This window comes from Bidens hawaiensis, unplaced genomic scaffold, assembly GCF_021521415.1.
Source record: "Bidens hawaiensis isolate Kalapana, Puna unplaced genomic scaffold, B.hawaiensis_p1.1 tig00002866_1, whole genome shotgun sequence".
NCBI classification, from domain to species: Eukaryota; Viridiplantae; Streptophyta; class Magnoliopsida; order Asterales; family Asteraceae; genus Bidens; species Bidens hawaiensis.
In genome coordinates, this window is record NW_027491154.1 from 2,310,289 (window position 1) to 2,335,794 (window position 25,506).

The 25,506-nt window shown below is 31.4% G+C and overlaps 3 protein-coding genes and 1 non-coding gene across 4 annotated transcripts; 2 read left to right on the plus strand and 2 right to left on the minus strand.

Moving 5' to 3' along the window:
* The first annotated feature begins 6,569 nt into the window (after window positions 1-6,569).
* LOC143621476 (heavy metal-associated isoprenylated plant protein 47-like) lies at window positions 6,570-7,425 on the plus strand. The gene is made up of 3 exons (XM_077092889.1): window positions 6,570-6,887; window positions 6,996-7,074; window positions 7,181-7,425. Exons 1-3 carry the CDS (start codon window positions 6,882-6,884, stop codon window positions 7,318-7,320), a joined length of 225 nt encoding a protein of 74 aa, XP_076949004.1. The 5' UTR covers window positions 6,570-6,881; the 3' UTR covers window positions 7,321-7,425.
* Window positions 7,426-14,021: 6,596 nt separating this feature from the next.
* Window positions 14,022-15,306, minus strand: LOC143621477 (uncharacterized). The gene is made up of 2 exons (XM_077092890.1): window positions 15,034-15,306; window positions 14,022-14,646 (listed from the first exon to the last, which is right to left on the minus strand). Exons 1-2 carry the CDS (start codon window positions 15,257-15,259, stop codon window positions 14,060-14,062), a joined length of 813 nt encoding a protein of 270 aa, XP_076949005.1. The 5' UTR covers window positions 15,260-15,306; the 3' UTR covers window positions 14,022-14,059.
* Window positions 15,307-16,094: 788 nt separating this feature from the next.
* LOC143621536 (putative WRKY transcription factor 20) lies at window positions 16,095-21,846 on the minus strand. Its single transcript, XM_077092939.1, has 6 exons — window positions 21,425-21,846; window positions 20,240-20,434; window positions 19,244-19,739; window positions 18,697-18,826; window positions 18,452-18,610; window positions 16,095-16,997 (listed from the first exon to the last, which is right to left on the minus strand). Exons 1-6 carry the CDS (start codon window positions 21,635-21,637, stop codon window positions 16,598-16,600), a joined length of 1,593 nt encoding a protein of 530 aa, XP_076949054.1. The 5' UTR covers window positions 21,638-21,846; the 3' UTR covers window positions 16,095-16,597.
* A 2,501-nt stretch (window positions 21,847-24,347) lies between these two features.
* On the plus strand, window positions 24,348-24,543 carry LOC143621555 (U2 spliceosomal RNA). The gene has a single exon (XR_013151552.1). It is a non-coding gene; the product is annotated as a U2 spliceosomal RNA (small nuclear RNA).
* The last annotated feature ends 963 nt before the right edge of the window (window positions 24,544-25,506 follow it).

The window sequence follows — 25,506 nt, forward strand, 5'->3', positions numbered from 1 at the left end:
CTTGTATGTGTAGGTAGATTATCACACATGTAGGTAGATAATTCTATGTTTCATGTGTGCACTTACACATTATAAATAAACACGTACACAGATATTGTTACCCGGGCATTGTACATGATTAATTAGTTGATATATTATTAGTTTACCGTGTATATTTATTGGGCTTGTTGTGCATGTAGTTTATATATTGTGTAGGGGTGATTGTGCCTGTTCTGTATGTTGGTTGTTTACAGAATAGGTTACTGTGCTTGTTGTGTATGTGATTTATTTACTGTGTATGCCCTAATTAGTAAATTTGTAGTTTGTTTTCTGAGTAGGCATGTTGCCTGGCCAATGTGTTTACTATGTAGGTTCACGGTTTCTATTGTGTAGGTGGTTCACTTTGTTTACTGTGTATGTACTTTGTTTGTTGTGTAGTGGTGACCCATCTAATATCCTATCTCTTTAATATATTTTGATTTTGTTAGTGTAAAAAATAAAATCATTTATTAATAATATACCATATTAAATTGCTTTATGTATCAAAGTTACAATAATGCTATGTGTAGGTATGTTGGAGATGTTTTTACTGTGTAGGTTCACTATGTTTACTGTGTATGTACTTTGTTTGTCGTGTATGGTGACCCATCTAATATTCAGTCTCTTAAATATATTTTGGTTTCTTTAGTGTAAAAACTAAAATCATTTTATTAATACGATACGATATTAAATTACTTCGTGTATCAAAGTTAAAAAGTTACGATAATGCTAATACACGAATAATATATTACCAGGAACGTTCTTAGTTAATATATAGAGTAGGAACTAATTAACATCAACAAAAATTATATTAATCTTATTATGTCATGTGTTCTCTGTATATCATGATTGTTGTTAAAGGAGGATTTTTAGCCAAAATTGTAAGTTACAGGAGAGTATGTGAAGTGTGTTAGGGTGAACATGAAAATTGTGTAGTGTTTATTGTAGTCTGTGTGGGCTTTTGGTGGTTGATGTTAGATTGTTATATAGTTATGAAACATTTAATTTTGTGTGTGTTTTGTTTAATGTGTAGCCTGTTTATTTTATATGTTGTAGATAATGTATGGTGTGTAGGTTTTTTTTGTTGATGGTGTAAGGTTTAGTCTATATAATGAATTGATAAATATGTAGTGTAGGTTTTTTTTGGTGGTTGTGTATGTAGTATTTTTTTAATTTAATAAATATTTAATGAATTAAATATGAATAATAACTATATTATAACAACAATAATAAAACTATTTTGTAATTTTTTTGCGATTTTATTGAAGTACATGAATATATGTCCTATGTGAAATGTATTTTGTGTAGGTCTATGTATGTTCATGTGTAAATTCCCGTGAGATTATGTGTAGAACTATATAAGGCAAATATAAAAACATGCGGAATGAGATTTTGTGTAGGATTTACAGTGTAGGATTTGTGCCATAGATAAATGCCAATTACACAATAGTATTTGTGTATGTTTGTGTAGGATGTTTTGTTTTTATGTTGGAAATTTTTATATTTTGTTGATCAGGCTATATTACTTTGTTGGTATTGTTATGAAATATGTGTATTAACTTTATTTGTTTTATTTGGCCTAAAAATAGATGGAAAGACATATAGCGCTTGAAAATATTCCAAACAAAAGAGGGGAGACTTATACTTAAAAATAATATTAAACGCAAAGTACTATGGTTCATGTGAGCAGTCAACAAAGCAAAACCCAACATTGCTGAATTTAAGGATTAAATTTGGTACTCTGATTTCTCTTTCAGACATAAAAACGAAAAGGCCATATATATATAGTCCAAATGAATGTTTGGTTGACCCAGGAGTGTTAAAATACAATATACAAGTTGGTCAAGTGTTTATGGCCTGTTTATAGAATTTGGATAATTGTACTCTTGATTTAATTGAAAAGTTGTTTATTCTATGTCTAATAGCAAAATGCGTTTCTAGTTTTTGTGTATTATGTTAGCTATGTATATAAGGAAAATCAACAAAAAATATAATAAATTGATTCGTTTTTATAACATGAAAGTAGAAATCGAATTTGGTGAACATGAACTCATGTTCGTATACCACTTTCATCTAATTAAATAACGCTTGACTACTGAGGCAAATATTTGGATCTTGATTAGGGTGATGGGAGGCAAAAATAATTTCTCTTATTAGGTTTAACTTGTGTAAAAATACTATAAACAACTATTGTAGTAGCAATATTAAAATTATTTGATCAAACTAATAACTTCAAATTCAAAATATAATGTTCAACTTTGCAACAATATTTTAAATAAAGTAGATTGATTAATCAGGAAAAATGGAATTAAAGATTAAATAAATATTAATTAATATAAAAACAATAAATTATAACTTACGTCTAATTTAATTACTATTAGTTACCAAAAAAAGAGTAAATCTTATTTTACTAATATACCTTTTTATTTAAATAATCAAAAATTTAAAAGAAATAATGTGATTGGTTAGAATCTATTCTCACACTTCTCACACTAAAAATCACTTCTGAAATGAACCTAATCATATATATATATATATCAACTAAAAGAACTTTCTTTATAAGAACTTCACATTGTTCTGTGATGGGAGGATAATTAACACTCTTATCAATCTATCACTTTTTCAGTAACTCTCCAGCTTCAAAGGAATGAACTGCTATTTTTTGAGAAACTCTTTTTAAGCACCATGAATAATACTGTTTTCACATAGATTTAATCATATCAACATAGACAAAAGACTAACTATTAACTTACCTAAAAATTATATAAATAATAAGCTTGTTTAGACTTACGAGCCAGCTCCTCGATTAAAGAAGCTCGTGCCCGAGCTCGTCTAAGCTCGGCTCAATCGAGCTTTTTCACAAGCTGATCTTGAATAGCTCGCAAGAGACTCAACTCGTTTTTACCTCTACCAAATATCAACAATACAAAGTTATAATCTCCATATCAACCAAAACAACATATTTCTTTAGGGCCGGCTAGAGGGCAGGGCGAGGGGGGCGACGGCCCCAGGCCCAGTCCCTCCATGGGCTCGTGAATTTTTTTTTAAATATATTTTTTTACTTGGCCCTCTAAACTACTTTCTATATGGCTGTCAAAGTGAAGATCCAAGAGAAAGAATAAAAATTTTAAAGAAAACGAATTTTTCGGTGACCTTACCTGGTCCTCCGTAATGGAGTTTAAAAGATGACGTATTGCTAAGTGAAAGAGAAATGAAGAAGAAGATAGATAAAGTATTTTAAAATAAATATAGATATAGGCTAATAAAAGGCTAAAAGGTTAGTAAAAAATGAAAGTTAGAGATGATGCAGTCCTATTTTTGTACTTTGTAGTTATTCTGTTCAATTGGCTCTATTATTATTATTATTATTTAACTTTTTGAAATTTTCATTTTTTACTTTTTTTTTTCTAGACGGTTAATTCTTGTCTACATGTTTTACCTTGTATATAAGTTAGGCTAAAATCTACATCTTAAGCTTTCTTTTATTTGATTATCACTCTAAGATATTTTAAGACTATAGTTTAAAAGAAAAACTGATCACACTTTTAACATCTTATTTTAATTGCTTATAACTTTTTAGAATACATGTTTTTATTTTTATAGTTTTATCATCTCTTTTAAATACACAATATTTAAAAATGGGGGGAGAAACTTTTTTTTAGAGGCTTAGTTCCATTATCGCCCCAAGTCTTGGGTTTTTTAAGCATTTTTAGAGACGACCATATATTTCTTTATTATAAATTATTTACCATATGATAAAATTATTCAGTAACCGTAATTTAATTTTAGTTTGAGTTATATCGTACTTAATTTGTTTGTTACTTTATTAATATAATTCTTATAGTTTATATAGTTGGATGTTATAAATTTCCAATTCATTTTCGTTATGTCAAATGAAAAAATTTCAATTGAAAAAAGTATAACCAATCACTATAAATTCATCCAACTACTTTCATTGATTATTATACCCACTTTAATAATTTTATAAATTAAGCTAAAAACTTATTAAACCATTTAAACAAATAAATATTTAATCTATTTGTGTTCGTGTGTATTTTTTGATTAATAGAATATTCTGATATTTGTATTTGTTATAGGAAAATTGGTTTTAAATACTCCCAACTATCATGTGTTGACAAATAATGGGTCCAACTTTACATTTGGCCGGTGATGGTCCCAACTAAATAACTATTTGTTTTTAACAATCCGCGACTAACGGATTCATAACTCAGTTAGTATTATACTGAGTTGGCCATCCAGCTGTTAAAAACCATCTGACGTGGAACGATTACGTGGCTGTGATCTCTTTATAAACATCAGGTGACGTAGTTGACCAAAATCATAACCCTAAAATACCCAATTGAGCAAACTGAAGAACCCTAAAACACCAAATTGATGGAATTGAGCTCCCAATCGTCTTCTTCATCTCGTTGGAAGAAAAACCCTAAAGGTTCTGCGACTAACGGATGACTAAAATTCAGGTCAATTTTAGTTCTAGGTTTCCAATGGTGGGTTTTTTCATTAGAAGTCTAGAAACGGGCTCCAGTTCGAATCCATAATTCGTGTTAGTTGATTACAGATTGCAATTAAAATCTTAGGACTTTTATTTGGTTGATAAAAACGAGTTGAATGATATATTTATTACCTCGAATGGTGTTCGAATTGATATCCCGAAGAGCCTTGCCGGAATTCAAACAACCCACTAGAAAAACGATTTTTTTATTTTTTGGATTCAAACTACGCATTGGTGGTGGTGGTGATTCGTTTATTCGCCGGAAAAACGTGGGTGCGGGTAGGTATATGCAGTGGGAGGGAGGAACCGGAAAAACGTGATGCAGTGGTGATTTGTTTTCCGGTGATTGTTGCAGGTGATGGCGATGGTGGTGGCTGCTAGAGAATTAAACAGGGAGGAGGAAGACAAGTAGATAACACATGTATACATACACACACACACATATTTATATTTATATATATATATATATATTACTTATTATATATTATATTACTTTGATTGCCACATAAGCTGCCACATATGCAATATTCGACAACTAGGCGTGCCAACTCAGCAACTGACTAACGGAGTTAGTCATCCGTTAGTCGCGGACCGTTAAAAACAAATAGGTCTTTTGTTGAGACCGCCACCCGCCAAGTGTAAAGTTGGACCCGTTACTTACCAACACATGATAGTTGGAAGTATTTAAAACCAATTTTCCTTTGTTATATTATAATGAACATGTTCTAATATATATATATATATATATATATATATATATATATATATATACTGTAGAGAATAATATATCGCTATTATATTTTTATGATTGATATGTAATGATGGTGATATAGTTTTATTATATACTTGTAATTTAATTTAGTATTTTATTATGTGACCCAGTGTGACCTAACCCCGACCGCATATTTGTTTACCATTTAGCGATAAACAACCGGCTCTTACAAAATTCCGCCCCCATCAAAAACATTTATGGGTCTGCCACTTGCAGAGATGACGAACGGTGATGGCGGAGATGAAGAACGGCGATGGCGGAGATGACTTCCGATGATGGAGGAGATGACGAATGGCAATTTCAGAGATGACGAATAGTGACGGCAGTGATGGCGAACGATGATGGCGGAGACGGCGAAACTTCGTTTAATTTGGGGATTTCGCAAGAGTACAGTGAGGGTGAAATAAAAAAAAGAAAAAAATGTAATTAATAAATGTATTTTTTTTTATTTTTCACTTTTTGATAACCATGATATTATAAAAAACACAAATTTTATATTTATAATAATAAATATAATTGATAAATAACTTTTTTGGAAGTGAGCAACAATTTTCAGCAAAATATCATATTGTCGCTATTTTGTTGTAATATTGTAACAAAACTAGGGCTATTTTATTTTTGGCAAATTAATTGTTGAAATTATTTATATTAAGAAATTTGTGGGAAGTTTTTGTAGGAATATAACTTGTTTTCTAGTAAAGCACTATAAATTTTTATACGACTTTATAAACAAGGCAAGGTAATATTTATAAAACAAATTTCCTTAACGCTGTGTTCCCGAGTTCATTTATGAAAAAAAAAAGCAAGGAAAAGAAAGTTTTATCTTCTTATCTTTTCTTTTGGTATTACTTCTTTCTCTTCAACTTATTTTCCTTCCAAATCTTTCCAATTTAGAAAGACACAAATTCTTTTATTTTACTCATCATTTTCTCTCCTCTCCCCTCCTTTTCTTTCTTTTAATGAAACTCGGGAACACCTCTTTTAAATTTTCCTTCCTTTTCTTTTCTTAAATGAAACTCGGAACACAACATATTTTTTTCATTCCTCCTTTTCCTTCCCTTTTCTCAGTTATAAATGAAACTCGGGAACACAGTGTAAGTGACCACCTGAATCAGAATAACCAAGGATGATCAACATTATGTTTATTATTGATGCGTAATACAAATAAGGCATGCCTACTGTTTTTTCATTTGTTTTTATTTACTATCAAAATAATATTGTCTCAAAAGGTCTTCCTCGTTAATATGTAAAGAAAATGTGATAAAAATATGACAATGTGAACAAAAAACCTTTTTTGAGCCAAAGTAGTACGTTAACCCCACAACCATGTGAAGACTTTTATTAAGAGCCTTCGGACGGTTTAAATGATATGATATTTCTTCGAAAAGATTGAATAATCCGTGTAAATTGGTTTGTCAATGGTCATGGTGGCCCTCCAAGAAATTAAGTTTACGTACAATTATTTTATTGCCTCTAGAAACAAACACCTTATGACTTAAGTAAACCATTCTATACGTAAATACATATATATTGTCTATTTCACGATTATAGACCAAACCCATTACCCATATATTCAAAATGAAGGTATATGCATATTTCCTTCTTTTACAAGATTCAAAAAACTATGTAAACAGTTGTGGATATTGACGTGTTTACTTTTTACTTTAACTGACTAGTTACATGATGTTGCAGAAAAAGATTGTTATAAACATACAAACCAAGTGCGAGAAATGTCGAACGGAAGCAATGAAGGCCGTTGTTGATGTATCAGGTACGTACTTAATGAAATAACCTTGTGTCCATGTTCTTATAATTTATAACTGAGTGTATGTATGTGTGTTATCGTTTATAATTAATTAGATTGAAACTTTTTGTAGGTGTGAATTCGGTGGAGGTGAAAGGGGGAGACAAGAACCAGTTGGTGGTGATCGGGGAAGGGGTAGATGCAGCCGCATTGACGAAGTCGGTGAGGAAGAAGATCAAGAATGCATCACTAGAAATGGTTCAGGAGTTGTAAGCAGCTCTAGTACGTTACTATTATCTAGATTTACATTTTGCTATATTATTTACAAAATTTACAATCTTTGTTAAACGAAGGTAATTTAGTTTTTGTACACGTTAATTAAAAGAATCTAATATGCATAAAAACTTTTATTAGTAAATATTAGCTATTTCTTATTAATTGTTTTTTGCTATGATAGTCAAGGAAAACTTGTAATAAATTATTGGCAAATTTCATGGACATGTTGAATATAAACTTTTGGGCTCATTACTTATAAAATATAGTGCATATTTCTCACGTAAAGCGTCTCGATTCTTCGACGAAACTATATTTAGCGGATGAAAATTTTATAAAATATCTACTAAATATGTACAATACAGTTTTAATATAAGTTACAAATATATAAGTTGTAGACTTCTTGCAGTTTAGTTACGATTTAAAGCCACCTTTTCAAAAGGAAGAAAATTACTTTGAAGATTTTGACATTTGGCAATACAAATGATGGTGAAAGAACAATTCTAGGAAATTATGTCGGTTATAAAGATTAAAGAGTAATTCTAGGAAACTATGTCGGTTATTGATTATTTTAAATCTCAACCATTGATTAACATGATCTAATGGCTATGATGTATTCCTAGTCTTCCTAGAAAACTACATATTTTTAGAATAACTCTCCCCTATATATATCTATAATATATATAAACGAAGACATAAAAATCCCACGTGTCTCGATGTGGCCACTCTCCCTTTTTTTGGAGTCACCAGATTTGCTTGATTTTTAAATGGAGGCTTCTCATGCATATGACCTGAATTCATGGGTATGGGTCGTACAAAACCCAGATATTCCTTAAACGGGTTCTAACATCTCATTAAATTAAAAATTATTCTCACCAAATTATTTATATAAAAATCCTATAAAATAGGATATAATAAAAAATAAACCAATTTGAAAAAAGATAAACGGGTATTGGGTCTCATCAAACCATAAGTATATTATTAACTTTCATAAATATTATTTATAATTAAAAACCAATTTCATAGTAAAAAAAATAAACGGGTCTTGGGTCACATCAAAACCATATAGCTTTTAAACCGGGTTATAAAATATCATTTATTTGTGAAACAATTTATCATCAAACCATAAGTATATTATTAACTTTCATACAATAAAAAATATAAATAAAAAAAATAAATATTAAAACAAACAATATAAAACAACCCCCGTAATACGGGGGATAAAAACTAATATAATATATAAACGAAAACATAAAAATCCTACCTGTTACGATGTGGCCGCTCCCCATTTTTTTGGAGTCATCAGATTTGCTTGATTTTTAAATAGAGGCTTCTCATGCATTTGACCCGAATTCATGGGTATGGGTCTTACAAAACCCAGATATTCCTTAAACGGGTTCTAACATCTCATTAAATTAAAAATTATTCTCACCAAATAATTGATGTGAAAATCCTATAAAATAGGATATACTAAGAATTATTATATGATTTACTTTTAAATATTATTTATAACTAAGAAACAATTTTATAGTAAAAAAATAAGCGAGTCTTGGGTCTTACCAAACCCAGATAACTTTTAAACTGGGTTATAACATCTTAGTTATTTGTGAAACCTTTTTATCATCAAACTCTAAGTATACTATAAATTTCATTACAATAAATAAAATTAAACCCAAAAAGTAAATAAATATTAAAAGTAAGTAATGTAAAACAGCATGATTTACTTTTAAATATTATTTATAACTAAGAAACAATTTTATAGTAAAAAAATAAGCGAGTCTTGGGTCTTACCAAACCCAGATAACTTTTAAACCGGGTTATAACATCTTAGTTATTTGTGAAACCTTTTTATCATCAAACTCTAAGTATATTATAAATTTCATTACAATAAATAAAATTAAACCCAAAAAGTAAATAAATATTAAAAGTAAGTAATGTAAAACAGCTCCCGTAATACGGGGGATAAAAACTAGTGTGTGTGTGTGTATATATATATATATATATATATGGTTGGTATTATTTAAGAACTCTAAAAAAGTTAAGAACTCTTAGGAACACTTAACAAACAAACATTTTTTTTAATTTTTTTATATATTAATATTATTTAAAAGTAGTTTTATCATATTTCATATAAAAGCTTTGATTACATATATTAATCACAAGTTTACATATATGTAAAATTTATGTACTAACATATTTACATAGGTGTAAAATAAAACATAGATATGTATAAAACCTAATTTTCAAAATTGTAATCGTAGATATAGATTTAAAAAAATGATAAAACTACTCTCAAAGAACATTAACATACAAAAAAATTTATAGAAAACGTTAGTTCTCAAGGGTTCCTTCAAGTTCTTAAACAATTTAGCAGTTCTATAATGATACTCATCCTATATATATATATATATATATATATATATATATATATATATATATATAATGTTATTCATTTTGAACATTTTTATTTAATCAATCACTTGAATAATAACTTGAAGAACTAATATAATCGAAAATATTAAAATATTGTAACATCCTACTTTTGATAATAATATATAAAAGAATTTCGTCTACTTAATAGTGCGTTATTATTTAGTTAAGTTAAATAAAAATAATATAGTGTGAGCTTGGACAATAAACGATGAATAAAGGTTGGTGATAAGCCTTAGGTCCATGGGTTTAGGGGTATATAAACACCCTTAAACCTCCATAAAACCCTAAAACCCTCATTTCACCAAATTAGCCTCCCTATACATTCAAAAACACACACAAACAACAAGATATCCGTCTAAGATAACGTATTGGTCCAGATCCAAATCAAACTTAAACCTTAAAAGGTACGTTTTAGATGTAAATGTTAAGTTTTAAGTATTGGTTTGCTTTAAGATTTGATATTTAGGCAAATTAAGCCTTGTTCTGTAAGAAAAAAGTAAACTTGAACGTAAACAAGATGTTTGGAATGAAACGAGACAAACGAGTGACGTTTGAACCGTGTTAGAATGAGAAAAATGAAGTTGTTATGGTCCGGAACTCGTTTTATCAGTAAAACGGGCATAACGTGATGTGAGGATATGAGTAGGAATAGAGATACACGAAAAACCATGTTTGAATCGAGTTATGAAGAAACTCGATTTGTTTGGAAAATGAATCGAATCGAACTAGAAACGATTTGAATCAAACTGGAAGAACGAATCGAATCAAACTAGAAATGAATCAAATCAAATTAAAACACGATTCAGTTGGTTTGAAAACTTGATTCGAATGGTTTGAAATCTCGATTCGAATGGTTTGAAAACTCTATTTGAATAGTTTGAAAAATCGATTCGAATGGTTTGAAAACTTGATTTGATTGGTTTAAACTTCAGTTTTCTGATAAAGTTTTTAGTTAAGACTTATTGATGAAAAAATAATAATTCAAGCTGACCTGGCAACTCGACCCCAGCCAGGGGCTTTGCCCATTGGACTCTGCTAGGGGTTGCTGCCCCTAGACCTCGCTGCCCCTGGACCCTCGTTAGCTAGGGATTACACTAACCTAAAAGTATGATATAGTTAGAGGTAGTTAATTGATACTTATAATTATTACATAGTTAGCCGTGCACAACTAAGGAGTAGTATTACAGTTAGCTCTGAGAGGCACATGACACAGGTGAGTTTCTAGCCCCATTTCCTTGTTATGTTTTCGGGAATGTGTGCATACTCGATTTGATTAGTTAATACACTTACTTTAAGTGGTAAGTGTATGTTATGTGAATATTTGATAAATGATATAACAAAGGTTAAGAGCATGTTTGAATGTTGATATTTATATATATGATGAAATGTATGTATGATTGTATGGAAAGAAGGGCACCGGACCCTAATAATATACGGGGATGGAGGGCACCGAACACTAATAATATCCGAGGATGGAGGGCATCGAACCAATAATATTCGATGTATGTAGGGCGAAATGTTCTTTAAAACATAGAGATAGTTATGTATGCACTATGTATGTTAACAAAAGAAAGTACGAAAGTTGAAAGAATAAATGAATGAATGTATGGAAGAAAGATAAACATGTAAAGTAGGTAATACGTATCTCTGGTTACGTATGACTAGTATGTGAATGTAATGTATGTTGTCTGATTAACTATAACTCACTAATCGTAGCTGACTTTTAATATGCACGCAGGTAAATAGGCTAAGACATCTAGCTTGAATGAAGAAGACACATGACATTGAACTGAAGAGACTGGCATCTTGGGAAGAATGTTATGATTTTTTAAAATGACTTTTTAGATTATGTTTTAAGACAAGAGTTTGGTTGTTACGAATATTTGAATGATTATGTAATATCTTGTTGAAGTTTAATGTTTCAACGAAAGTTTTAATTCACTCTGATATTTAGAACTGTGTTTTTGAGTAAATATAACGCTAAAGTATGACACCGGAACCAGGGCCTTACAAAACATTTTACATTGGAATCTTTATATCGATATTTTCTATATACTATAGAAGAAAAGGTATAGAAAACAACTAAAACACTACTATATTGGATTCTTTATAATAGAAAACTAAAGTATACCCTACTATATACTCTAGTGGTGTTTTAGAAAACAACTAAAACACTACTACGTTGTAATCTTCGGGCTTTCGCGGCTTGCTTTTGGTCTCGGTTTTCTTTTATATAATTGAACCTTAAAAAAACACTAAAGTATACCCTCTATATTTAGAGACTCATATTCAACACTCTATGATTTGTTGTGACGGTACAAAAAAGAAGAAAATGAATAAAAATAGGTGTTCGCAAGTAAGATAAAGATAGAGATAGAGGGTTGGATGTAGGCTGTTTTTGAAAAGTAACAAAATCCAGAGGAAAATGTAATTTTAATTAAATTATAGAGATATGGATGAAGGAATTTAAAATATTCTTTTATAAAATACTAGCTTTAGAAACCCGTGTATTACACGGGATAAATTAATGTATAAATTTCAGTGAATAATTTAATACAAATAGAAAATGATAATTAAGTCTCTTTATATTATGTAAAAAAATTATTACAAATATAGTCATTTTATATCTTCAATATATTTGAATTTTAAATCGAGAATGAGGTGTTCTACCATCGGTATACAATAATGAAGCAATGCCACTGAAAGCAACATTTAAAACAATGAGACCTTTCGATGTGACAAAATGTAGCTAATGTCTTTCACAAAAATGTTTTACATTTCATACTCGACCATAGACAAAAAAAACACCAGATTTTCTTTTTTGAATAGCTTTCATGTTGCACTTATAAACACACTGTTGTTCAACTATCACAGTAGTCTTATAATAAATATAAAAAAATGGAAAATTTTTCTATGATTTTTAAGACTGAATATATTTGTAAAAAAATTTTAAAAAAATTTATTATAGTTTTCTACAATATGAAGATGTCTCAAAAATTGAATGTTAGTGTACTTTTTAAACATACACTATTTTATATATACATTTCAATTTTAAAGAAAATATATTTGTGACACGTACTTATTATATTAAGTATGTTTAGAATATAATTTATGCATTAATAATTCAATCAATAGAGATTGGCCAACTAATACCGTATGCTGAATTTATAAATATTATATTTAGAACCAAGACTTTTTTTTTCTTTTCCGTCAACAGAAGTGAAGTGATTTTGGCGGGAATTTGATAGTGAAAATTAACTTCAGAATGTCATGTGTACAACATTATTTTATTTTATTAGTATACGTAGATGTAGATTTTTAAGTTAAAAAACGAAAAAAAAAAGGAAATTTCGAATAGTTTAAAATTGGGCCGGACCCAATGGATGAATTTACGTGGGCCGAGTCTAAAGGTTGAAAAGGCGAGTGGATCTGTCCTCTGTTGCTTCACTTGCTTTGGAATAAAAATTTTAACAAATAATTTTATTTTTTCAAAAGGTTGAATATGACATTTGTTATGTTTCTGCTTTAACAAAAAAAAATTATCTGTTAAGCGGTAATCTAAATGTTTAAGAGATCATATAGTAATAGGTAGAGAAATTGTTAGTCTGACAAAATAATCTCTTCTATTTTATAAAGAAACAATACAATAACAAAAACATATTTCACTAACATACATATGAATTCCAATATATACAACAAGATGTAAAGACCACAATCATATCCATTAAATCCCACGCATAGTGAAGCCATCGGTAGGTATGGGAAGAGTGTGATGTTGGCCAAATAGACCAACAAACAAGACTGAAATATTTAACAATGTTGCAAGAATTGAATGAAATATTTATACTCAGGATTTTTGCTAAATTATAACATAGTTCCTTAAAACACATTTAAAGATATTTGTCTTGTCTTCCAATGTACAACAACCAGAGAGTAGTTATCGTGTCATAGATGAGTTCATTGCTCCGAAATAGCATATAGGTTTTTTGCTTTCTCTTATGTGAAATAGAACAAGATAGTTGTAGGCGTTGTATACGGTAACTTGGTAACAATAGAGTTCGGACTTTTGTTATGTGAAAAACTTTCACCCAATTTATTTTTTCATGTTCTATTTCGAACAACCCGTTTCAAACGTCAATATCTCATTCATTAACTCGAAGTTTAAACGTATATGTTATCTTCATTCATTAACTTCATTTGGATGTCATTTTGAAACTTTCATCAAGAAGAAAGTAGATCATAAGTTAATAATTAAATCTCATATATAAAAAATTTCCACACTTTTTTGCAAGATTTAGAACAATTGTCAACGAAAGTACCTACACTTCAAAATTATAACAAAGCAAGGCAGTATAGCACTTGGGTCTTTTACAAACAAGTAGTGTGGCCTTACTCCTTCAATAGAATCATACTCATCTTCATCGGTATCATTCATAATTCGTCCTGAAATAACTCGACAAACCACGATAGCCATCTCCCCTTTCATCATCTCCGCATTTGCATTAACAATTATAACATCTTGACTTTTTGTAGTTAACCAAATTCCTGTTTTCTTCCTTGGATCATAAGAACCCGCGTTAATTATGCTGCAAATGTTGTCTTTACATAGCTTAGATATCCCAAATCTCTTGGAATGCGCGAGTTTTGTTCCATAAAACATTAACTTCTCGTTACCGTCCACTATGTTTCTTGGATGCTTGTTCTGATGATCACAAGCTTTGTTCTTGACCTCCTCTCTGAATTTTTCGAATCTTTCAAGTGTTTCTTTTGAATTATTCAGCTTGAGCACTTGTTTTATTTTTATTGAATATTTTTTCATGTCAGTTGTAGTTGATCTGAATATCATCTCGATCACATTTCTTGATGGGTCCCCAATCGCTAGTATTGTTTTACCTATAAATAGGCCGGTTTGGGTTATAACTTAATAGGTAGACTTATTATATTCAAATAGAAATAAAAAAAATAAAGGTTAAACAGGCCGCATAGGTCAAGACTCAAGAGTGTGGATGCCCATATGGACGGGTATCGCGTTTATTTGGTTAACCGATTGGTTATTTAGTTAAAAGCTGTCAAAATAGTATTTAAACACATACAACTACCTACGTCGTTTCAGTAAAATATTATTGGTAATTATCAAGTTACAATAAGTGAGGCTTACGGGTGAATTAACTATTTAAAAATCTTGATAGATTGTTTTTTAAAAAATTATTAACATTGAGGAAACTATCAAGTAAAAGTGTGCTAGAAATTAAAATCATCCACTCTTAGAAGATAACATACCAGGAAAGCAGTTTCTTGTGTGGTGATGAGAGAATTCTTCATTATCTTGTGCATTTCTTCTTTGAGTATGGGTTCCATGTGTGACACGTCTTTCATTTCCTCGAGTCACATCCGTCCGCTTGCCTTGACAATTCACATTCCCTCTCCAAAAAGCACAAAATGCATGCATTACTCCACCTTCCTGTGATTCGACTGGAGTTAGTGCACTAGTCGAATTGAATGGCATTGTAGCAAGACGACTGGACAAGTTGGCCAACAAAGCGCATCTTTGGTGTGGTTTTTAGTTGGGTTTGGGTGGAGATCGATGGACCATGACTTAACGTGGCGCATTGCATACAGAAGAGACGAAAGGCAGAATGATTGCGAAGGTTTTGTATGTATTTAGAGCATTAAATGGCATTGAAGGTGATTGTGAGCTCATACATAGTGCCATGAGTTGTTCCCTTTGGAAATACCGAATTGTCCAATAGAAGACTCTAAATTAGAATGCTTTATTTGTTTTTTACTTTTCAATCTTTAAAAATATTTTTCTAACCATCACTTTTTTACTTATAAATGTTACATGGGATAAAGTCACATTTTTTTTAATTCATAACACGTTAATAAAACTCATGTATCGAAACTAAAAGCAGCTCATTCATTTTCATACCAAGAAAGATTTTTTTTATCTACACCTATCTTCAAATAGAAAAAATTATCATAATCTATATACAACAATATTAAATAATAAAATGTGTTGATGGTTATGGGGGTCCTTTGCCAATTTGGATGGATATAAGCATTAATTTCAACATGGTAGCACTCAAGTACCATCAAATTCACTTTTTAACTTTACTACATAATAAACGACAAAATCACAGAATAATCAATCTGTACATATACCATATATGTCACATAGTGTTTCTTGACTTTCTTCCATAGTCCACTTCATCTTATCATGTGTCAATACAGTTATACTGAAATATATACTCAATCCGCGTTTACTTGGTTTTTATACACAAAATGTTATCAAATATCTACATTTTTTCGCATATCAATTATACCTTTTATTTAAAAAAGTTGCCCCAGTTTATATACTCCGTGATGTTTACTAGATAAAAGGTTTTATATCATATACCCTCATATAAAAATGAGTTCCCTGTGGATGAAAGAAAACAAAATTAATATTATGATAACATCCTTAAGAAAATTTATGGTTGCAACTGCAACTGTAAAACAAGAACAAAGACTCCCTACAACCAACACAAAATACATGCATACATACTTTATTTAATACAAATATTATTCACTTCCCAACACAAAGACTAACAAAACCTTTAAAACACCCCCCATTCAACCAACTATACCCACCCTATTACATTCAAATCTAAATTACAACATCTCACTTCTTTTCTCCCAAACACCTACTCTGCAGCTAACATTAAGGCAAAAGACGTACAAAAGAAATACGAACTAGTGTTGATCCTTTTTGACCAACATGTGACAAATTCGTAATTCATGCACCTTTTAACCCGTTGCCACATGGCAAAAGCAGCAGCCTTGTTTTATTTCGTTTCTAACAATTCTACGGCCCCATAACCATTCTTCCAAGATTTTGCGGATACGGATTGGAGGATTGGGTAAGGGTAGTATGGTCATTGTTGCAGCCTTCAGCTTCATTCTCTCTAGACCCGTATACATTATTCCAATGAACAACTTTTCTGAAATTTGAATTTGAGACGTGTACTTGTGGTTGTTCAGGGAGTCTGTTACCGACTACAAGATCAAGACAAAGGGCGTTGTTTTCCTCTAATCTAGACTGTTGATATCCCGGCCCAGTAAGATAATGGTTATTATTTTTCACAGCGGGTACATCATGATTGTGCTTTCCTTCATATGCGGTTATGACGGCTTTAGGATCATGTGATGCTCGCTCTACATGTTTTCTTACTGTGCATCCAACACTTGTGCACTTGTAATAACTCCTGCATAATATCTCAAGATAAGTTACTTAAAGAGTAGCTTTAAAACAAATTGGGCTCCTAAATAAACCAAAACTAGCTTTCTACCCTTTCAATATTTCTGGTTGTTTAAAGTAATAAAAAGTTTCTGACAACTTTTTTAATCATAAATCATTATTTTATCTAGTATATGATAACTATTATTTTGATCAAGGACTTCTTTTCCATTGAGATATCATAAACATGCAACATGTTCAAAAGGAATGTACAAGACATTCAAATTTTTTTATTCTATGCCTTTTATCTTTTTATACATAATAAATAACGGGTCGCCCCACATTTTACAATTCTGTGAGCCCAAGATTCTTTTTCCTGTTTCTCTTATGTCACCCCTTCGTTTTCTTTTTCTTAATTTAAAAAAATAATTAAAAAAGGCAATAGTAAAAAAATCATATTTTATCCCAAAATATCGTTTTATCATTCTTAAATCTTCATTACTAACTATTATGTATTTCCTTTATTCGATATGTGTAACTTTCTAACCTAGTTTAGTAATATAAATGAAGTTAACTTTATTAGGAAAAGAAGGGAAATCTACCTATACTAATAAACAAAAATAATAATGATGATGTGTCCTAACCACATTCAATCTTAACTTTATTTTTTCTCATATTTTCTAATCTCCACTCTCCTTAATCCATGCTATCCATGGGTTATGGGTTTTATTGGTATGACCCATTAATTAGTTGTAACCAATATGAGAAAAAGTTATTTAATGTAATTTAATTACAATAATTAAACCCTAAACCGGTTACATCTAATTTTACTATTAGATATAAAAAATTTGACCACGATTTTTTAAAAAATATATAAACTATTGAATATCTATAATAAGTTTAAAATCAAACAGTGAATTATTAAATTAGTTAGATAATGATTTACGAATCATTTTCGTATAATAATTAGTGACCTATGTTTATAATAGATATTTGATTATGTGTGTACTTCAATTTTTGTTGAATAAATACAATAGTTATAATCTTACAATTTATAAAACTATTTAACTTACATTCGTATTGATCATATAAAACATGTTTAATATCTTTAGGTACCAATAATTATTTTTTTGTCATCTTAAAACATTATTTTACTCTTAAGAAAATGTAAAGTTTAAATATGTAGCATTTGAAGTGTCTGTGATAATATTAAAATTGATTTATAAATTCAAAAGTAAATCCCTAAATTACGTATGAATAAATACCTAAATTTCGGTCATTTGACAAATCCCATGTAATACACGGGTTCAAAAGCTAGTCCTCATATATACAAAAGGTAAAAATCAAATTTAGAATCATGTTCTTATGAGATTGCTAAATTTTAGACCTTCTATATTAGATTTAAATAGATGCTTAATAAATTAAAGTCTAAAACACCTACTAAATGAAATAAATGTATTTGAATGTGAAATGAATACGTACCTAGGATTAGGATTCCCCCGCACAACTTTCTGGCCATATTTACGCCAGCGGTATCCATCATCCAAGATATCAACCTCACTAGTGGTTTGGACTACTACACGTGGCTCACGGATAGGCTTAACCACTGGAATTATATCAAGGGTACCAAACTCTGCTCGCCTGATCACACAATTTAAAGTTACTCAATATTAGCATTTAGTGCAACCAAAAATTTTAAAATATAAAAGTATTATCCAACTTATCACCTCTTTTTTGAATATGGGTCGTCATCGTCTTCATCAACCTCATCTATACTGTCTTGATTTTCTTGTCTAGGAGATTGCAGTGGGGTTCCACTCCCATCTAAGTTAGGATTCTGGCCATTATTTGCAGAACCTATAATAATGATAGTAAACGAAATAAATTAAGATTAGAAACACATAATTAATTCCTGACCAATACAAATCTACAATCATGGAAGTGACAGAGGGTCATTGACTCATTGTGTCATGGGTCAGAAATTCAACGGATCAACTTTGATACAATTTAAAAGAGGCCGGGCCGATTGAGTTAACCCAAAACACTTGGTATAAAGCAATATTATACAAGAGTAATCTAAACCTAGAATAAAACATTTAGAACATTGTATGCAATAGAAAAAGAAATTTGAGTGACTTTCAACCCGTTCGCCCCATTTGACCCATCCCCTTTCAGCTAGTTTTTATTTGGCCCACTCAAACCCCCAATTCATATTAAAAAACAACTCAAATTGATCCTTTCATAAGTAAATGGGTCAAAACCACTCAAAATTACCTGCTTGATAAGTTTGATATTGAAGTTTATCAGGTTTTTCCTCCTGTACAGACATAAGAGCGCCAGCACTAAATCGACGGCTAGGTTGAGGTTTCGGATGATCATGAGTGCCTTTATACACAATTTCTGTTATTTGGCCAGTAGTATAAGAGCGTTCAAAAATCTTTTTCACCTCACAGTTGGGATGTGTACACTTATAATAGCTTCTTGGATGTTCACTTCCTTTCACAACTTTCTGCCCATATTTTCGCCAATTATATCCATCATCTGATGACCTGTCAACTTGGATAGTGGGCCCATGATCTTTAGGCTTCCCCAGTCCATTTGTTTCCTCCTGAGGCATGTAAGTATGATATTGCTCTTTTGGTGATTGCATCTCCCAGCTAGTTGTAGATGAAGATGCATACGATCTTGGCTCGCTTTGATTTTGATTATGATTTTGGTTATGATATTGCCCACTTGGTTCACCTCGCTGAAAGTTGGAACCTGCAGAAACCTTTCATACAACCAGAATTATAAATCTATTTCGTACAGTCAAGTTTTTAAACGCGAAAGGATAAAACTTTGCATGATCAAGGACAAAGAAATGAACGAAAAAGAAGGATAACAGTTGGGCACTCATTCTATTGTCAAAGTAGTACCTCCATTCTATTGCATTTCTTAACTCAAACAGACATATTGGAAAGGATAAATGACTCTTTATCAGTCGACTGGACTGTCAAATGGTGGTATGTAGTTTACAAAATCCATTAAAGATAGATGGTAGAATAAACAAAGACTTCACCAGTATATAATGAAAAGAGATAAATGGCAAAAATAAAACACAAGACACAAAAACATATACTCAGATGATTTACCAGAAAGCTAATTGATCAGACCAAATGACAACCAAGATATTCATAATTCATAAACAAAGATCAACTTCCAAAACAGCACAAAAACATGCTATCTCAAGTTTCTTTAACCCAAACAGGAAAAACATGATCAGGGCCATACCTGAAATCCTGCAGCAGAAAACTGTTGAGCTGCTGTAGTATTGGTATGCGGTCTAAACTCAAAGAATCCAGAGTTACTATCATCCAAAGTTTTTCTGGTAGAAGAATTTCCCTCTAAAGGGAAAGCAGCGGTGGCAATTGACCTTTGCATCAGTGGAGACTTAAAGAAAGAACCCGTGGTTGGAGAAGGCTCAGCCTATAAATTAAAAAAAGGGAACTTTATAGACTCGTCATCAATATGCCTCATAATTGTTTATTAAATTATGATTGACCCCTTACTCGGTTGCAATCTATTCACACTAGCTGAAAACAAGATTCGTATAGTACACAACTCATTAAAGTCTAGATTCCATGACTCTAGAATTTACCTTAAACGGGCAAGTCAACGAGGAAGCGTTGCAAAGTGCACCAATGAAAATGGAATATTCATATATTCGGTTGAACGAACACGATAACGGAGTGTGAAAAGTATCTAGAAACACAGCTAGCTAATCCACATTCATATTAAAAACAATGGGCAATGCGGAGCCGCATTTGCATAAAGATTAAAGAAGAAACTGATGGGAAACAACATGATTATAAGCATCAGAATACAACGGTCCCAAATGCGCACATAAGGCATATTATTGTAATACATTCCTCTAATGATCACTTCCAAATGATTCATATATAATCAATAAACAAAACACACATTTCGGCATTTCGCATCTAAATAAGAATCTCAAACAAATCACACTTTACAAAAAGCTCATTTCAATAGACACTGAGTCTCATTTCAATAAACATCATCTCACATCAATAAAATCAACCAAAATTCTCCACTGCTTCATTGCTGACGTGGCACTCATTACACAAACATTCCATCAAACAGATTCAACAATTACTCAAACAAACTACAGTTTCCAAATCCATACATTCAGTGCAACTGCTTGCTGACGTGGCAATCATAACAGACAGATTCAGCAATTACTGAAACAAATCACAATTACCAAATCGATGCATTCAGTTCAATTGCTGACGTGGCAATCATAACAAACAGATTCAGAAATTACTGAAACAAATCACAATTACCAAATCGATACATTCTGTTTAATTGCTGACGTGGCAATCATACCTAGGGTTAAATACTTTAAAAAACTCAATTACTTAAATTAACCGGTGAAATTAAACGAATTAATAATTATACCTTAACGTTAGTCAACAGGACCGGCGATTCGATGAACGAGCTAGGGCTCAGACCGAGAGGTACGGTGACGTAAGCGGAGCGTGAGATAGGGAGTTTAGCCGGTGACATGAGCTTGTATTTGGCGCCGGCGGTGGTGGATCTGATTCCGGCGGAATCTTGGTGGCCGGAGGTGACGGCATTGGTGGTGGTGGTGGTGGAGTGAAGGTCATCCATGGAGGAAAAAGAAAATTATTATTATTTATTCTTATTATTGTGATCCAGTTTTGTTTGTAACGGGTTATTGTGGTGAAGAGAGAGAAAGTAACGGGGGTAGTTTCGTCATTGACAGGTAAGAGTGTTGACTTACGGTAACTTGTTTTGTCTCGTTTGGTCAGGCAAATGGACGTGATTGTTTATGTGTTTGGAATATTGAAATGACCAAATGGTCCTTCGTCTTTTTGAAAGTTTTGTTTTCACTATCAAAGTTTAGAATTGACGAAATGGTCTAGAGTGAGTGGTTTGTGGGTATCTCTGTAAGTAAAGTTGAGCCATATCGGACTATTGGCCTGACACTACTCTCATCGGGGGAGTTTTGGTCAGTCGGTTGGGCAAGATTCCTTAAATAGAAAGAGTTTTTATCGGTCGGTTGGGTAAGATTCCTTAAATAGAAAATGAAAATGAATTTAATTAGACCAACCAAGTCGATACACCGACTATGAGTCAGTCGTGAAAAAGTATAATGCCTCTCAATTTGTTTAAGTTAATTAATTATTTTGTCACTTGCCAATTTCTAAGTAATTAGTTATTATGATTTTTCTATATAAAGCATATCAAGTAAAAAATACATGATTTGACTCGGAAAGAAAAAAACGTACCTAAATTCGTACATATATTTTTGTCTACAAAATTTGAAGTGTATAATATTAACATTTTTATATCTAGCTCCGGCTATATATATTTCTGATCTCTTTCGATTTTGATTATGGGTCCAATTCTATATTTCAATCTCAAAAAATCAACAGAGTATTGAATGTTCAAAACTATGAAATAACATAATTATTTATAGTTTTTGATATATATTTATTCAAAAAGTTTGGTTTGGTTGAGTTTTGAATGAGAGTAAAAGTTTGAATTTGATTGGGTTGTGTAGGTGGAAAAAAGAAAAACTAGTTTTTTTTAATAAAAGTTGGATGGGGTTGGGTTAGATTGTAAAGGTGGACCTGGTGGTCACCTTTTCTTCTATTTTTTCTTGTGAAGCCACGAGGAAGCAGACTAAGTTGCGCATTTGAAGTTCTCGTTTGAAGTTCTTGTAAGAATGTCAAAGAACGTGGCATTGTTTTTCCCTTGTAACTATGATTAGCCTATTGAGTATTGACACAATTTATTCCTTAATTTTCTCAAAACATTGGTACACTTCCCACTTCACACATATATTTCTACAATATCAAGTGTCTCGTTTAGACATTTACAATTTTAAGAAAGACATGAGTGCAGAAAGTCAAAAATTGTAGTGTAGCATAGTGATATTGAGTGTTGGTTTAGTTCTGGGTGCCCAGGGTTTGAATCTTGACATCACTTCTTTCGTTCAATATTTTTAATTTTATTTTTTAATTTAATGCTCCAAAAGTTGCCTTAATTATTTAATACACATTTGCACCTTTTCAAAATCTAAGCTATATCCATTAGTCACTTCAAAACAGTTTCGCAAAGTGCGTCATTTCCATTCTACGTTTAACCAAAGGGCATTTGGCCCCATGGTCTTTTGGGGTGTGAAAAGAGTATATGGGGTGCGTTCATTGGGTAAGTCGTTCAGTTTCATCGGTTCCCCAACAAACCAACTTCACAACTTTTGTCTTTTATGCTTTACTTATTAAACTTTCAATTTTTATCATAAGCCTTTAAACTTACTTTTGTCTTTTATACTTTGGCCACCAAACTTATAAAACGCAGCTGCGCAAATTTGCCTTTTTATACTTTGACCGCCAATTTTACAACTTTTGTCAAATATTTTTTTACGGTACCGTAACGAACCGAACCGATACCAACTAAGTTCATGTGGTGCCCCAGCGTAACGCGTCGGTTTATAGTAGCTATAAAGAGAGTGTTTGTATCCTTTTAGGTTTTCAACGAGGTAATCGGCGAAGACCTTAGGATTCCTTTGCAAATCAAGTTCGAACTGCCGTAACGCGCAGTCTCTACTTGTATGTATCTAATTGTATGCACCAACCCATTACCTATTGGTCTAGTGGTATGGTGTCCCCTTAAAAATGTTTGAGGTAAATGTTGAATTTTGTTGTTCAAAACAAAAGTTTTTTTACCAATGGACCGACTTGCTTTCTCGCAATATCGGTCCCTGCAGAACATGCACTCTTCGCCTATAAATGATCAATCTCACACAGACGTGGACGAAACAGAAACCGCGCCTCTGACGCCATACCTTCATTGTCACTCTTAAATTAATCATTCATTTGATTAGTTGATTACTTACATATTTTGTAACATAAATTTTATCTGTCTTCAGTTTTATTGATTACTTATATTAAAATTATGATAACCTTTTCTGGTATCTTAATTGGGTAAATTGTCAGTCTTTAGTCATTTGCAACTAAATGCTGCAAATAATAACTCATTAGAATAATATGTGCTGGAACTTTGGAAAAGGGCACTGCAGAGTTTCCTTAACTGGTGTGTTATAAATTTTTCTTGTCAACTAACAATATTTAATCCAAATTGAAGCCAATTTATAAAAACAAAATGGTAATGTCAATTAGTGCACTTTTTGATGATCTGAAAAAGCTAGTATTATAAGGATATAGGCATTAAGGGAAAACACAAAAGTAATAAAAAATAAAAAAAAGGTCTCTCACATCCCACATCGGCTGAGTTAAGAATACAAAGATGAAAGAACCGGCTATATACTAAGCGGCCCAAGAGGATACTAAGCATGCCTTTCTCGGCCTTTTGGCTAAGATCAAGTGTAGTATTTGTTCTTATCAGTTTAATATCTGATATATGAGTCATTGGCTTACTTGATATTAATCTTATTTATTATAGGGGAAGACGCGTCAAAGTAGCTTGCTGCTTGGGTCTTCAAGCGTTGCCTTGGTCTTACACTACCACCAAGGCCAGGCGCACACCTCCAAAACATAGTTAATTTTATCAACCTTATATTTTTTGTTTTTTTTAAAATGGTATTCTTTACATGTTCTAATTGTTAAAATATTAGTTTACACATGTAGCAATTATGTGACTGAACATGTTTTTCATGACACAGGACACATTTATTCCTAGAATACAAAGACTATGAATCATGATTTATAGATGTTCAGCTTTATCTAGTTATTTCTTGGTTTGCCTGCCTTATGAGACTGCTTACGACATCATGCTAATTCTTCCATTAGTTCTGAGTAACATAAATTATTTTTTTCATTCAAGGACCTAATTATTTAATGTGGTCTAAAATATACACAAATTGCATTATATATTTCCTACACTTTTGAGTTGTTTTGAGTTGGTTGTTATTGAATATATTTCTATCTGGCTCATATTTGAATTTTAAGGGTTTCAAGTGACGACGAGCTAAAATGACATATTTTATCATACTTAAGACCAACAAGTGAAGAGGCTAACTTATTTTATACATTACAAGACATTATATATTATAACTTATATACTAAATATTAATAGTATTAATATTAACATTTTAAATGATCTAATTGATACATTATCTGAATTGAAAAGATTCCTACTCTAAGTTGAAAGTCAACTTAACTTTTAAAGACTAAAACGTTTAATTATTATTGTTTGGCAGTGAGATTTTATTATTCATTAGCTTTGTGAGAATGGGCCGTGATTGAAAACGACGTATATGTACAAGACTAAGAGAGCCCACAACTAAAGTGAGTTAACCAACCTGTATAAAATATAAAAACATAGTTAACCCTTTGGAAGGGGGCTCGGCTTGGAAGAGCAGGTCACGAACTCAGAGGGGCCCGCCCCTAGCTGCATCGGAATTAATTGAAAAGTCAACCAAGCTTGCACACACCTCAAAAGGTTTATTAGAAAGAAAGAAAAGATGCAGGCAACCAGGCAGGTGAATTAAT

Coding starts and splice junctions, on each gene's coding strand:
- LOC143621476 (XM_077092889.1), top strand. Junction 7,075..7,180: donor GGCCGTTGTTGATGTATCAG/GTACGTACTTAA, acceptor AACTTTTTGTAG/GTGTGAATTCGGTGGAGGTG.
- LOC143621477 (XM_077092890.1), bottom strand. CDS start 15,259: ATGCCATTCAATTCGACTAGTGCACTAACTCCAGTCGAATCACAGGAA. Junction 14,647..15,033: donor CACAAGAAACTGCTTTCCTG/GTATGTTATCTT, acceptor GCCTATTTATAG/GTAAAACAATACTAGCGATT.
- LOC143621536 (XM_077092939.1), bottom strand. CDS start 21,637: ATGGATGACCTTCACTCCACCACCACCACCACCAATGCCGTCACCTCC. Junction 18,827..19,243: donor ATATCAAACTTATCAAGCAG/GTAATTTTGAGT, acceptor TCATTATTATAG/GTTCTGCAAATAATGGCCAG. Junction 18,611..18,696: donor GACCCATATTCAAAAAAGAG/GTGATAAGTTGG, acceptor TTGTGTGATCAG/GCGAGCAGAGTTTGGTACCC.